Below are 14,556 nucleotides of genomic sequence, written 5' to 3' on the forward strand. Positions count from 1 at the left end.
AATCCCGGGGCGGGCAAAATACAGCCGGTGAGCCAGATCTGACCCATGGACAGACTCTGGCCTGCGGTGGGTCCCTCAGTCCTGCCTGGCTTGGGTCCTGTCCAACCTGTGCACACCCTGCTTCTAGGCAGCCCAAGCAGTGGCGCCTTGCAGCTGCTGCTGGCCCCAGCCCTGTGGTACTGGCAGGACCCCAGCCCACCCCACACCTGCTCCAGACTTGCCCCTCCACACTGAGCAGCGGCAGCAGCAGTGGCGGCTGGGCAGAAGCTGCGGCTGGGTGTGGGCGAAAAGCAGCCTCTCGCCACCACCCAGCCCGGAGCCTGCGCCTCGGCTGCCTCGCGGCTCCTCTGCACTGCCACTGCTGCCTCGCTGGGCGGCCCAGAGCAGGCAGCGGTGGCAGCAGAAAGGAGCCACAGGGCAGCCTAGGTACAGGCTCCCGGCGGCTGTAGCAAGAAGGGCCTGGCAGCAGTAAAGGGGAGGTGGCCGCTTTCCCCCGCGCCGATCAGTAGCTTCTGCCCAGCTGCTGGCACTGCTCGGTGCGGGCAGGGCGGGCCGGGGCTAGGGCTCTGCGTGCCCGTTCCGGCTGGGGCGAGTCCGGAGCGAGCGTGGGGGGGCCAGGGTCAGGGCTAGGGCTGTGCGCTGTCGGCGGTGGCAGGGAGGAGCCACAGGGCACATGGGCTCCAGGCTGCTGGCGTGGGGGTGCTCCCCAGAACTGCCTGTGTGGCCCCTGGGCCCAAACAACTGCCTGCCCCTGTCCTATCGGTGACCTGGTGGTCAGACCAATTTTCTGGGCAGTCAGCAAGATGCAGCTTCAACCTCCTTCAGGTGAGAGGAGTCTAGGACCTCCATCCGCCTCCTGGGTGAGTGCCTTGAGCCCTTGGCTTCTGGGCTCCTGATCCCTGCTGGACCAGAGGTTTGGAGCTGATGCCCAGACGTGGGACCGCCTCCCTGCTCCGCGTGCCACAGCAGCTATACGGCGGCTTACGCAGCCAGGCCACGCGCGGCACAGGCGTGAAGAAAGGCGGTTATGTAACCGGATCGCTACTGTTTGGGCGCGCAGCGTGTAGCAGGAGCCTGCCTTAAATGGCGCGCGCGGAAGGACGCAGCTCTTTCCGGGAATGGATCCGGCGTCTTCCCGCCGTCCAACCCTTCTGCCGTCGTGCCGCCATGGACACCACCACGAATGGCGTCGGCCCGTCTCGGGCAGCCGCCTGAGCCTCGGCAGAGCACGGAGGCGGCGTCAGTCTCGTTCCTTTTGCATTGGCCCTGCGACAGAGATCAGGCCGGAGCCGCCCGCCGTGTCCGCGCCGCGTGGCAGCGGGTCGCGGGGCCAGAGGGGGGGGCAGGGCCTCGCGCCCCGCGAAACCCGCGCGAAATCTCGGGGGTTTCCTCGTGAGCCGCGTGCAGGTGTCCGGAAGTCCAGCGCAGCGTGGCCTGCAACTCGCCCCCCGCGATTCCCCCGCAAACCCGGCGATTTTGGAGCCGCTCCGGCCCCCCGGCTGGGGATCGCTGCGCCGGTCTCTCGGGGCAAGACGGCGCGGGCCGGGCGGCACCCGCGCGCGAAGCAGAGGAAGGGGCGGGGCCGGGCGCGGCGCGCAGGCGCGGGGCGGGATGGCGGCGGCGGCGGCGGCGGCGGGCGCGGAGCCGGGCGCGGCGGGGGAGGAGGAGCCGGGCCCGGGAGCGCCGTGTGCGGCCCCGCTGCGCCTGGCGCGGCTGCCGCTGGCCCGAGTGAAGGCGCTGGTGAAGGCCGACCCCGACGTGACGCTGGCCAGCCAGGAGGCCGTCTTCGTCCTGGCCCGCGCCGCGGTGAGGGGGCCGGGGCCGAGGGAAGCGCCGCGTCTCCTCCCCCCGCTGCCCCTGCGGCGGGGGGGGTGTTGCTGCCTCGACTGACACCCAGCAGCAGGCGGGTGGTGCGGCGCCCTCGGGCCGCCGCACCCTTCAGCTGCTGTCACGCCCCTCACTAAACGGGGGCCTGGGCCGGCGGGGTGCAAGGTTAGGTGAGCCGCTTCTCGCGGCTGGTGGCTTGGCCCATCTCCTCGGGGCGTGGATGGGCAGGCTGGCTCTTGCTTTGGGCCGTGCCGGGCGCGCCGCCTCACCCAGGCCGGACCAGGCGGGGCGCGGGGCTAGTCGCCCAGAGCTGGGCGCGCGGCAGGCTGTGCCGGTTGACGTGGTGACGCACGGCGGTCCAAGAGAGGCCTGGCCTGACACTGGGTACCTTTGTGCACTAGCTAGCGAGGTTGTATGTCGCGAGCACCTGGCGGAACCGGAGGTGCGCGGCTGTCACGGCTGCCAAAAGCGCGTGCAGGGCTGCACCGCGCAGGCCTCGCCCGCAGGCTCCTGCGTCCACAGGAGGCCAGAGGAGACGGGATGCCCTGCGAATTTCACCAGGGGAGGATGGGGATAGTCCAGCCCTGACTCCTGAGCCTCTTCTTCTCACCTGGAGCTCTTTGTAGGAAGTGCGAGGAGTTTGCTTGTTGGGTATGTCTGACTTGCTGTACACGATCCATGGCAGGAGGCTCCCCTGTCGGACTGTGCAGGTGTTCGCTAATGGAGGGATTTTTCCTGTTGAGCTGGAGTGTGTTAGGCACTTTGGGTCTATGTTGTTGCAGCTCTTTGAACACCAGTTGCTCCTGTGGCTGCTGAACAAGTTGGCTTCTTTTTCAGAGGCTTCTCTTGCTCTCTTTTTTGGCTCTTCTTTGGCTCTTTTGAGGTTTTGAAGAGGTATAGTTCATCTCCTGCTGGGCTGCCTGGTCTGGGAGGCTGCAATGTTCCACCTTGTTGCCCTCACTGAAAATACTCTAACTAGCTCCGCAATCTCCTTGTGCCTTTTCTTGGGCAGGGTTGGAACATAGATGGTTCTGCGCCAGTTTAGGCTCAAGTCAACCAGAGTGGCGCTGGCTGGCCGGCAGAAGTCTGAGAGTGGCTTTGCTCCCATGTCTGAATAACGGTCACAAGCTGGCGGAGGGTAGGTTTAGATTAGATATTAGGAGGCGCTACTTCACAGTCAGTGCTCTACACTGATTCCTAGCTGATTTTTTTTTCTAGTTGCAGTTCCAGGTGTTAGGATCAATTAGCTGTAAGTATCCTGGAACCTAAATGGTCTTTCTGGTAACTATTTCCTGGTAGTCTGAAAGAGAACAGGTGGGCTGCTCTTGCTCTTGGTTCCAAGGCTTGCTCTTTTAGAAGCTGGTATGTGGGCACTGGATGAGGTCTTCAGCCGTAGACCTTGTTCCCCTCCATGATAAGTCACAGCCTGAGTTTAGTGGCCTTCCAAGCACTGCATATGATGTAGTCACTTGCTACAGTGAAGAAGCTGTCTTGGTAGTGAGAGAAGGTAATTACAAGTCATTGCAATTTGTCTCTTAAAAGTAGTATCAGCTCTCATAGCAGTGATGGGTATCCCTGACAAATGCCTTACACTGGATTGCACAGCCACATCAACTCATCTTGTGTCATAATTAACTTTGAGTGGAGCTGTCCTTGAACAGATTGGCCACCTCTTTGAGTGAAAGCAGGGTTGTCTGACTGGCCACACGCAGCCTGCAAGGGGCTAACATGAAGCCTGTGGGCACCGCTACTGCCAGTACTCCTGCTGTTATGGTGGCCAGGGTCTGTGGGATCCCCCTTTCTCTTCTGACTTCTGTTTCCTTTCCTCACTCCTGGGCATGGGACAGCACAGTGCGAGGAGTACTGGGGAGGAGTCTGGCATGCACCCAAGGGAGAGGGGAGCCTGGTTGTGTGCACAGCCAAGAGGGGAGCTGAGCTTCATGCATGCCCGGGAGAGGAACTGGGCTAGTTGGGCTGTGCAGGTGGTCAGGAGAGGAGCTTGACTGTCCGCATAGTGCATGCGGTGATACCTGTGGGGGTTGTTGACTGCCTTTGTGGTGAGGGGCTCCAGGAGGACCACCCCCACAGTGTGCAGCCCAGCTTGCCTGCAACCTGGGAGACTGTAGCCCACTGGACCTGTGGCTCCTGCTGCCCAGAAATGGGACGGCCCTTATTGAAGGCAGGGGTCTGTAGCCTTTTAGAGTGATGGGCTACTGGTTGTGACCTGGCTGTCACCATGAACTATTGCTTCTTCCTGCTGCCTTGGGCCACCTCTCCATTTTATAGTGACACCTGCCTGCGCCATGGACCTCCAATCCCTGCCCCAGGGGTAGTGATAAAGCCTAAATTCAGTGATGACGGGGAGCAGTGTGCGCCACGGGGGTTGCTGCCGGGGGGGATCGACTGCACGGTGCTGGGTGGAGAGGGACAATGTACTGGGCCAAGCTGTGTGCTACTGATACCTTGTGGACCATAGGTTGCTGACCTGGGATAAAGCATTGCTTTACATCATTTCCTGGACTTAGAGTACCACTGGTTCATGGAAGCCCAGACTGGAGCTTCCCAAAGTAAATCCCAAACCAGTTTCAGGTCTTGGGGTATGAATGTCGAGCTTGGGCACAGAGCTGAAGACTGACTCACAGAATCAAAAAAAATATGTTGCATGTTTACAGCTGATGGTTTGCCAGAGAATAAAAGCAAGAGTCACGCATGCAGGATGCCTTTGCCATGTTTATACTTTTCCCTGTTATGCAGCAATTGTCTTAATAATGTAATGATTTTGTCAGACAGTCTTGGAGCTGTTCAAGCAAAAGGGAGCCTCTTGACAGGGGTTACAGTTTCCTTCTGAAATTCTGCCTGATTCTGTTTTCTCTGGCTGCTTATAACAAAATGGGCTCACATCTTTCAGTCTTTGTGACAAACTCTTTCTTTCATCCTACAGGAATTGTTTGTTGAAACCATAGCTAAAGATGCTTATGTATATGCCCAGCAAGGAAAAAGGAAAACTCTTCAGAGAAAAGACTTGGGTAGGAAGAATATTCCTGTGCTAACCTTTGTCAGTAAAGCTGCTAGAATAAATGTTTTCCATCTGTTTCTATTTGTGAAGTGACATTTGTAGGTGCAGATTTAAAACTTTACCCTCTTGTTCCCAGAGATGAAAGGAAGACTACACAGTACAACCTTTTACTTACAGCCTCCAGAATGAGTGAATTTATGTGACTAGTTGCTGTAGAAGTTTAATGTGATCGATTCAAAATACTTCTGCATGTAGTGGTTTTATTCAGTTCCTAGATGAGTTTTTCCCCCCATTAACCATGGAGGTGGTTTGCCCTGCTGTCTTGGATTTGGGTAGAAGGTGGGAAGGGAGCAGGGAGCTGCTGCAACTCTGGCGCTTACCCAGGGTCGGGTGCAGAGCTACAGCTGCTGCCTGCCTCCTGGCTCCCCCACTGCCTCTGTCCCTGCCTTCTCCCCCCACCTCTCCCCTTTCTGCTGCTTATCCACTAGCTCTGGCATGGCACCAACCCTGCTTCAGCCTGGGGCACAAAGTGGCTGGGTTAGGGCTGGAGCAGGCAATATGCTCCGTGCCCTGGCTGGAGCGGGGCTGGAGATGAGCCAGAGGCAAGGTGGCAGCAAGGGGCAGAGGCTGCAGGGGAGGGGGAGTCAGGCACTAGTGGGTGCAGGGGTGGGGGAGACAAGTTACTGGGGGGCAGGGTATAAGAGATTTCTGCATTTTCCATGTATAGAATCTAATTATTTGGTGGGAGGGGTCATCTTAAATTTAAAGTAATCTTGGATTTGGGTAAATACAGTAATTTGGTATCCTCCTGCCTACCCTACGCAGTACCATCTGCTTTAGAGAAGGTTGCTGGAATCCCTGTTCTGGGTACTTATGGAGTAAAGTATTGTTAATGATGGTTGGGATTCTTAATATCTTTCTACCTATGTAGACTTCCTTTTTTACCTGTTCATATAGCACAGATATTGTGTGTCTGGATAATGTCAAGATGTGACTGCATGAGATAATAACTTTGGTACGTGCTGTCACACAAAGCTCTAAACTCTGTTTGATTTAGGCCCAAATCATAGTGTTTGTTAAATGAAAAGGTTAAAAACCCCAAGCTTAATACAAATGGTTCTATGAATGGTTTAAAAATTGGATGAAAAGGTATTTTGGGAAGGGGACTTTTACTCCATTGTCAGATTAGTATAGACTTGGAGGCATTTTTGCCTTCCTCTGAAGTGGGAGAGTGTAGCCCTCTTCCTCGCATCCAGAGATGTGGGTTTTACAGAAAATTTTGAATGGGAAAATTTTCCAATGTCCTAAATAAGTGTGATCTGATTTAGCATGTTTATTTGACTTACATTTAGTAAACAAAATGACAAAAGTACCCCCATGTTAATTTTATGCCCCAAGAGCCACAGGTATTTGAACTGAAATAGCTGATAAGGAAAAAAAATGAAATACAGCACACTTAATATGGTTTAAATGTTATATTCAAACAAATCCAAAGCTTTATGAGGAAAGACATTATTTTAATGGGAATACTTGTAAAAATGTAAAATACACAATAGCATGCACTCCCCTTACATTGTTTGTTTAAATTTAAGAAAAAAACTGTCGACACACTAATTTTAGCATACCCAAAGAACTGTGCATGATATGCTGCACTTTGATTTTGATTTGACCTGCACAGCCAATTAGGTGAAACCATAACTTGATTTTTGGTTTGGATTATGATGTGAGTGTATTTACCCTCCTGTGTACAAATCAGTAAAACGTATATATACTCTCTCGCACAGTTCCTAGGGATAATCAGCTGAAATACATTAATTACAACTTTGAAACTGCCAACCTTGCCTAATATTGTACTGGCAACCATTCATTGTTACTAATGAATTTTATGAAACAATGAATTTTTAGAAATGGAAAATTTCTCACAGAAAAATAAAGCACTGGAAAATTTTCTGCCCCGCATCTCTGCTCAGATCTCTCAAGTGCATTTTAATAACACTTGGAGAAGCAGGACATTGATCACCATTGCCCCCTGCTTTACCTGTGACAAGTTAGAGTACTGCGCCTTGTAGTTGTGCAGCAGGGTTGCTTGTGTAGTTTTAGTAATAGGTTAGACAAGGTTTTGTATGGGATGGTTTGGATAGAGACGATCCTGCTGCAAGGGGATGGACTAGATGACCTCTGGAGCTCTACTTTTTTATGATTTGCGTTTTTCTATTTGTATTAAATGTTTTCCTTCATTTTGTTTTGCAGATAATGCCATTGAAGCCATTGATGAGTTTGCTTTTCTGGAAGGTGAGTTTCTGTATGCCTTGATTTCATTTTTACTTTGTGCTTGTACATACATTGTCTCCATATTTAGAAAGGAAGAATCTAAAATCAGTCTTTTAAGATGTTTCTGCCATGGGCTTTCACAGCTAATGGCTCACCTGATAGCGTTGCACTCAGCATTAGAAACTGTGGTTAAGCTTTGATAAGTTACAGCATTTGCCCTTGGCAGCTTGCAAAATAGTTTCAGTTGTTTTTATATCTGTACTTTTTTCTGACCCTAGTGATTTTCCTCTCTGAATTTTTAGGCACTTTGGACTGACCTGGCCAGGAAAGGAGTTATAAGAAGAAAGGGACGGGGAACACCTGCTGGGAAGATGCATGGGATGAGATTTTCAAAACAGTCAATGGGAATGGGACTCATCTACTTAGTTTAAATAATGTTGTCTGTGTTTTACAGACTGCTTTGAATGTCTTGATCATAATGTTTTGTATAAAGTTTAAGTTGTTATAGTTCTTTATTTTAAATACATATTTTTCATAAATACTTTGTATGTCAGTGTACTGTGTCCTCCAGGTCACATTTCAGAGCTCATCTCAAACTTGGTGTATAACACAGCAATAGCGCAGTATAGCAATGCTGTATTTGCGTCTATTCTAAAATTCTCCATTGATAAAAAGCTTTGAGGATGGATTGAACCTGCCTCTGAGGTCTGATTATAGTTGTTATTTTTATGGAAATGTATTTCTTTTCTGTATGTTTGTCTCCTGGCCAAACAGAATTCAGCATTTCTTGACTAATAAATATGCTGCCCTGAGTCTTTTCTGGGGAGGGCGGCATATATAGTTTCTTCTCTTTCTGTGCATGTGGGCAAGGAGAGGGCATTCTTGCATGCAGGAGAGGAAAAGCTGGCCTTGCAATCAGTTTTTTATATCGCTGGCTTGACAAATCTAGTCAGTACTGTGGAGATGCCAGTTGAGGCTCCATAGTTAAAGTTGGGTTGAGTTTTTTTCCTCTTATAGCAGGGATGCAAACTCCTACATATGGAAAATAGAACATTATCCTTCCCAAAATTGCATCGTCACAATCCCTTGGTTCAAGGATGACTTGCCATAGTTCATTGATGGGTCTTGAGGTGACTTGAGTCCAATTCTTGAGCCACAGATCTGCCTGCAGAATTTACAGGTTTTCTCAGGGAAAAGTGGGCTGTAGGCCTGGATTTCCCTCTCTTCCTTCCTCCAGTCTCTCCTGTGCTTCAAGGGCAAGATGCTTTACCTCAAAGCAGGCTGCCTTTTGATTGGGGTTGTCACATGATTGGAATCAGTTTAGCCGTAGTATTAATTTTCTAGGAATTTACAAGGAACTCCATAGATAAGAAGCTAAAGCATAAATTAAAAATGTGTCCTTTAATAAAAGTAGAACGTGCTGTCTCTTTTTCACCCCGGGCACCTTACTAAAGGAAGAACGTGGAGTTTTCAGACTTTCAGTATTGTTAAAATGCCCTGTAACCTTATACATAGGTGGCACATGGCAGTTTTTTTCTTGATCTACTAATGCATGTTTTTTTCCCTTTTATCTTTCCAAAGTGAAGTTCTTCTGTTTTACTACAGAGAATTCAGTGAAGAATGAAACTTTCATAATGGTTTGATATCTTTCATTGTGATAGCCCACAAGATACCCTTATGAGAGGAGGCTGCAAGATACCACTCAGAGAGCTGCTTCCTGCTGACAGACAGCACAAGGTGTGCATGTTCTCCCTGAGGTTATCTTGCTCTGGCTGTTGAGATTGATGGGAAATGCTAGCCATTTTGAAAAAGGCCTCCTACCTGAAGGCAGTGTTGACCTTGGTTTCACTGAAAGCAAAAAGAGGTGGCAACCATTTGGAAAAAGGATAATTCTTTGTGAGCTTCTCTTAAGATGTATTAGTGTTATGGAACAAAGGTCAAAATAATGCCATTAATTATCATATATAATTTCAAAAGATGCTTATTGCAGCAAATTTTTCTCTGCTGGTATACAGGGGAATGCAAGAAAGTGCAGTGATGCAGGAAGAATTTGGAGGACAAGGAAAAAGGAAGAAAATGGGGTATATGTTTAGCTGCTTTAGCAAAATAATGCAGCTATAAAATCAGCTAACTGGCCTGTATGTTCTGACTGCTTTGAGCTGATACCCTCTAGCTGATTTGCCCATATGCTGTATCAGTGAATCTGATTGGAATTTAAAATTGGAATTTAACATTATTAATGACTGAAAGTATATCTCCAAAACAGTTCTTTATATAGACCTTTGAATCAAAAAGAAATTCCCTGACATAGTATCAAGATAGAATTAAAATTCAGAGCACATACAGGAGTTAAGGGTGAAATGTGGGAATAACATCCAAATTAAGTGTGTTAAACTGGAATTTAACAATTAAAGTAAAAACAAATGTAAACATTTAAAACTGTAGAAATGAAATGCATGCAATTTTAACTAGCAGTTTGTCCTTTTCTATCTAAAATTTTTCAGTGAGTTTTCTGCCTCATTTAAAAACAAAAACATTTGTTTCCTTAGAGCCAAAATCTACACTGATATAAACAGCATGTGTTATTTGGTGGTGCTGAGCTAGATGTAAAATAAATGCACATTACAGTTGTGCAACTTGGCTAGATGTGCCATCTGTACATCGGGGTGTGCAAAATCTTACTTGTATTTGATGTTACGTGGGGAGCAGTTCAGGCCTGTTGTGAGCAAATGTAACCTGCAGTGAAGTTGGGAGAGGCTGAAGAAGGGTCCACATGTGAAAGTCTGGGGTGTGAGATGCCTTAAAATTTATCTTAAATGTTCCTGTCAGTTGCTTTTCCTGCTACATCTCCCTTGGCCCTCTGACCCATTGAGCCTAGTTCTAGCTTCAGAAATGTGGTTTGTCTCTTCAGCTTCCCTAACTTTAGCAATCGTTGCACCTGGTAGGAGTTGAGCCCTTTGGTCATAAGTTGCATTTGTTCACCTACGTCTTGAATGTCAGATGAGTGCCAGTGACTCAGTGACTGCCTGCTGGCTCAGTCCCATGTTGGTGCTGGATCTGGCACAGACCTTTCCATGAGGACCAAACCTACTTTCTTCTAATTACATTTGACCAACTTGACACTGAGCTCTTAACAATAATGCCCTCATAATGAAAACCTAATAAGGCAGGCATTCATAATATGCCTTAGGGCTAACAGAAGATACCAAAGTTAGTGCCTGGTGAAAATACCTCTTCACCTCAGAAATCCCAGCCCAAATCCTAATTTGTGTGTTGCCTTTTGAGAATCAGTCAACCTTTGTGTCTCTCTGTGTGTAGAATGGGCCTAGTAATAACCTGGAAGCATATAGCACTTTTTACCCCCATATCTCAAAGTTCATAAAAAGATGACTAAGCATGACTAGCCCCATTTTTCAGGCAACCTGATTAAGTAAGTACATTTGAATCTGTGTTCCTAATGTACCTAAATTGGACTGCTCGTTTTAGAGGTCCAGGCATCTGTTCCTAAGATTTCTGTACTCTTCCATGACTGCCTTTTTTTAACCTTCCTTACATATTCTGTAGTGGGAGTAAAAATACTTGCCTTGTACTGAAATTAGAAATATGTGGTCTTCCTACATAACAGGGTGATGCAAAGAGAATGGAGGTCATATAGCAGACTAGGTGAGAACAGAATTCAAGATCTTTTGGCTCCCAATCTAGTTGACCTTCCCCCACAAAAAGAAGCCATTACAGAAGGAATGCCTGTCCGTGGCAGTCTATTTTATCAGATTCATGTCTATGTCTTTATCAGTCTACATGTCTATGACAATCCACTTAATCAGATTGTCAAGGGAGAATACAAGCGAATTCAGTTTAGGCCTACATCTGGAAACGAGCTCTGGAGGCCTCTGCCTGTGAATACCGTTTGAGATACTAGGGTCTGATTGTTTTAGCGCTATCGAGCACCTTCAAATGAAGTCTATGGAATGTGCATGTGCTTAGACCCTTCAAATGTTAGGCCCTGGTCTCAAGTTTGGTATTTGTAGATTATACCCATGTCATTGAGGGCAAAACTGAACTGCCTGTGTTTACGGCTGGCTACCCAAAAATGGAGGCATCCAAAATTAGTGGAGACTTGCAAAAGTAGGTTGTACTGTACTGCTAAGTTAGCTCTACAGACATGTAGCATGCAACCATTCATAGGTGCACACTTCTGACAACATTGCTGCTATGGATGCTTACGTGATTTTCAAACGTGGGTGTTTCTGTTGAATTGAAATAATTTCCTTTAGATAAAGGAAAGCTGCTGCTCCTGGGAAGGATGATTTTCTTGTCCAAGTCAGGCTCAAAATCTTTGGCTATGAAACAGTTGAAACAAAAGTTGTAACATATTTGTATCTTGTGGACAGTGCACTTTTATTTGCACTCTGCTAAGAATGGGTTAGCTGATTTTGCCCTACATGAACAAACATGAAATTCACCTCCAGGCCTTTCAGTTTTTTAGTCTGGAAACATCCGTTTCAAAGATGAAGGTTTCATAAAGTTCTGAGTGACTAAGAACTAGGGATGTAACAACAGAAGTCTTCTGGTAAACCTGGTAGATTTGCCATAACTCATTCTAGTTATGAGGAGGTGTTAAGATGATATATTGGCCAACAAATGCAATGTGGTCTGTGTACCACTGTTTAAATTCAGACTGTTCTGATCTGCACAGCACCAGGGGTCTCATTTGTCAAGGGAGAATTTACAGCCTCCCACTTGTGCACAGGTGTTTGTGTGAAACTCAGTGTTTCAGTTCTCTCCTAATGATGCTTTTCTTTCTCTCCTTGTCATGTGCATACACAGTAATGCACCCCTTCACAATAAGGAGTCTGCAATCAGCCCACATGCTCTAATAAGATTTCCAGAAACCCAGTTCAACCAGTTGTGAGCAGAGAAAGTAGACATCAGGATCTCCTTATAATTATAATCATCTTGCTAACAAGAGAACTTTCATCCCAGCACCTTTCCATAAGGCCTTGCTCAACCCACATCTGGCCCACTACATGGATTAACTGTGTTGATCTGAAGTCAAGCAGTAGGAAGGGCAGGGTGGCACCTTAGAGGCTAGATAATTCATAGAGCCCTAAGCTGTCCAAGGAGGCAAGCGTGCTTCATCAGATGCTAAGAATGCATGTTCATGAAAGCTCATGCCCCCCTGAACCAACTGGTCTTTTCCAGTTGCAGTGTCAGCCCCCACCCCTCCCCTCCCAAAGATGCATACAATGCAACAGAAGCATTTTTCAGTGCACTTTCTCCTTGCTCACTACTCTGTGCCCTCAGTTCTGTGCCCCCAGCCCTTCTTCCTTCTCTGTGCTCACAGCTGTCTCAGAGATGTAAGTACTGTAGTCGGTTCTGCTGCCTGGGTGGTGGCAGTGCATGGTGTAGGAGCAGTGGCCAGAGGTTTGCTGCTGTAGTGCGGGGATGTTACCTCTTTTTTTTTGCTGCCAGCATGTGTTGAGTGGCCATTTAAACACTAATGTTCACCTGCAAAAAAAGGTGACATCTTCCCCTGCAGCAGTGAGTCTTTTGCTACTGCTCCTGCACCATGTGCCACCTCTGCCAAGGGTACTGTGTGCTGCTGCTGTTGCTCTGCCCTCTCCACTGCCAAAGCTGGAGCTGCTGCAGGGAAGGTGCAGGCTTTATGGGAGGGTGCAAGAGATGGCAGGGCGAGGCACCCTCCCCCACTTAGGCAGCACTCAGGATTTGTGCCCCACACAAGCATCCATTGTTACACTACTGATCTGCCATCTCTGCTTATTGCCCCTGTACTGTGATCACTCACTCAACAGCTTGTGCAGCAGATGCCACTATGTTAAAGTTTCTTGTTCTAGTCTATTGAGAGAGGCAGTTATCCGTGTCATCCTGAAGTTAGGCCAGAGGCAAGGAAAGGTCGCACCTTAGAGACTAATTTGCTCACAAAATATTTAAATTGCTTTCTTACTTTCTATTTAGTACCCCTACTCTCTGCAAGTCCATCCATAGCATCTAACAAAGCAGGCTGCTCCCTGTGAAAACTTATGCCTCTCTGAATAAGTTAGTCTCCAAGAGCCTTGGTACATGCTCAATTTGTGCCATTCCAAATCTGTGGCATGTTGGGATGTAAAAAGAGCAGGCCACGTTCATGTTTGAGCATGAGCTTGCACTGCTTGTGCTCCACCACTGTGGGGATGCTGAGCCGATATTCTGGCCCTCCAGGGTGGCAATGTTTTTGGGCAGTGCCAAAACCCCTCACAACCTCGACTTATAAGATGTTGGCGTGCCAGCGGCAGATGGCAGGGCAGCTGTGACCCAGTCCTTGTTGTGACAGCACAGCTTTGGCCTCTTCCCCAAGGCATGCATGCCAAGCAAAATGTCTTCATGTGCCATGCTCTGGCACTCGTGCCAGGGGTTGCCAAACCCTGTTCAAGCCAGTCTTGCTCTCAGGATTTCTGAGAACTACCCCAAGGAAAGCACCAATTGACTGATGTCACTCCCAGCCTGCCCCAGCTAGTGGGGAAACTAAGGTTAGGGCTGGGGGCTGGTGGGCTTGTGGGGGAAACTGAGGCATGGGGGGAAAGGGGAGGCAGATGTGCAGAGGCGCCTTCCACTCCTTCCCTGGACGCCCTGGTAAAATCTTAACCTGGGTAAAATGTAAGAAGGACCAATGGGCCAGTTCACAGCCTATTTGAATGATGGTTAATTATTGCCTCCAAGCTGGGAATGGAAAGTCAATCCCTCTCTCTCAACCTCATCCCAACCCTATTTCCTGCCATCAAGCTGCGTCCCTTGGGCACTGCTCGCACCACACCAATTTCTTTGGGGAGTTTCTGGGGCTGCCTTTCTCCCAGGGTTTTTATATTGATTGCTGCCCTCTTAAGAGTAGAGCTCAAACTGAATGAGAGATTGGCCTCGGAGCAGGAGTGAAGGCAGGGAGTGGTGCATCCTGGGATGCTGGAGGAAAGTGATGTCTTGAGCATGTGTCTGCTCACACTCTGGAGTGTCGCAAATGCATTTCGGACAGCATAAAATGAATGTGCACCAGGGCCATAAGGTGCCACGCTGCCCTGCCTTCATGACAGTCAATCCTGACCTTTTCCAGCTCTGCATGCTGTCCGCTCTGTTCCTATAGCCCTCGTGTAACAGCATGAGCCTCTGCCACCTGCACATGTGGCTTTTTTGCAATTAGGAAGAAAAGTGCTTTTTGCAGTCAAGTTAATTCAGATGAATTAGCTAAACTTAAATGAAAAAATCCCATTTTTGTAGGCTGGAAAGGCATAAGGGCTCATTCTAGGGAGTTATGTTGCAACCCCAAGAAGCCAAGGGTCTTCTTCATGGCTCAGGAATTAATTACACATTTTTAATTGATCAGGAAAGAAAGCAAGCTCTTCCTAGTTCAAGGTTTTTGGTCAAAGGAAAAAGAGGCTGAAAGGAAGGCCAGG

General features: G+C 48.4%; 1 protein-coding gene across 1 annotated transcript; it reads left to right on the forward strand.

The window, feature by feature from the left end:
- Positions 1-1,220: 1,220 nt before the first annotated feature.
- POLE4 (DNA polymerase epsilon 4, accessory subunit) lies at positions 1,221-7,807 on the forward strand. Its single transcript, XM_090027510.1, has 4 exons — positions 1,221-1,806; positions 4,769-4,853; positions 7,094-7,135; positions 7,417-7,807. Exons 1-4 carry the CDS (start codon positions 1,612-1,614, stop codon positions 7,428-7,430), a joined length of 336 nt encoding a protein of 111 aa, XP_089883636.1. The 5' UTR covers positions 1,221-1,611; the 3' UTR covers positions 7,431-7,807.
- The last annotated feature ends 6,749 nt before the right edge of the window (positions 7,808-14,556 follow it).

The sequence above is a fragment of the Crocodylus siamensis genome, chromosome 14 (genome assembly GCF_052110815.1).
Source record: "Crocodylus siamensis isolate JL-2025a chromosome 14, ASM5211081v1, whole genome shotgun sequence".
Classification (NCBI taxonomy): domain Eukaryota; kingdom Metazoa; phylum Chordata; order Crocodylia; family Crocodylidae; genus Crocodylus; species Crocodylus siamensis.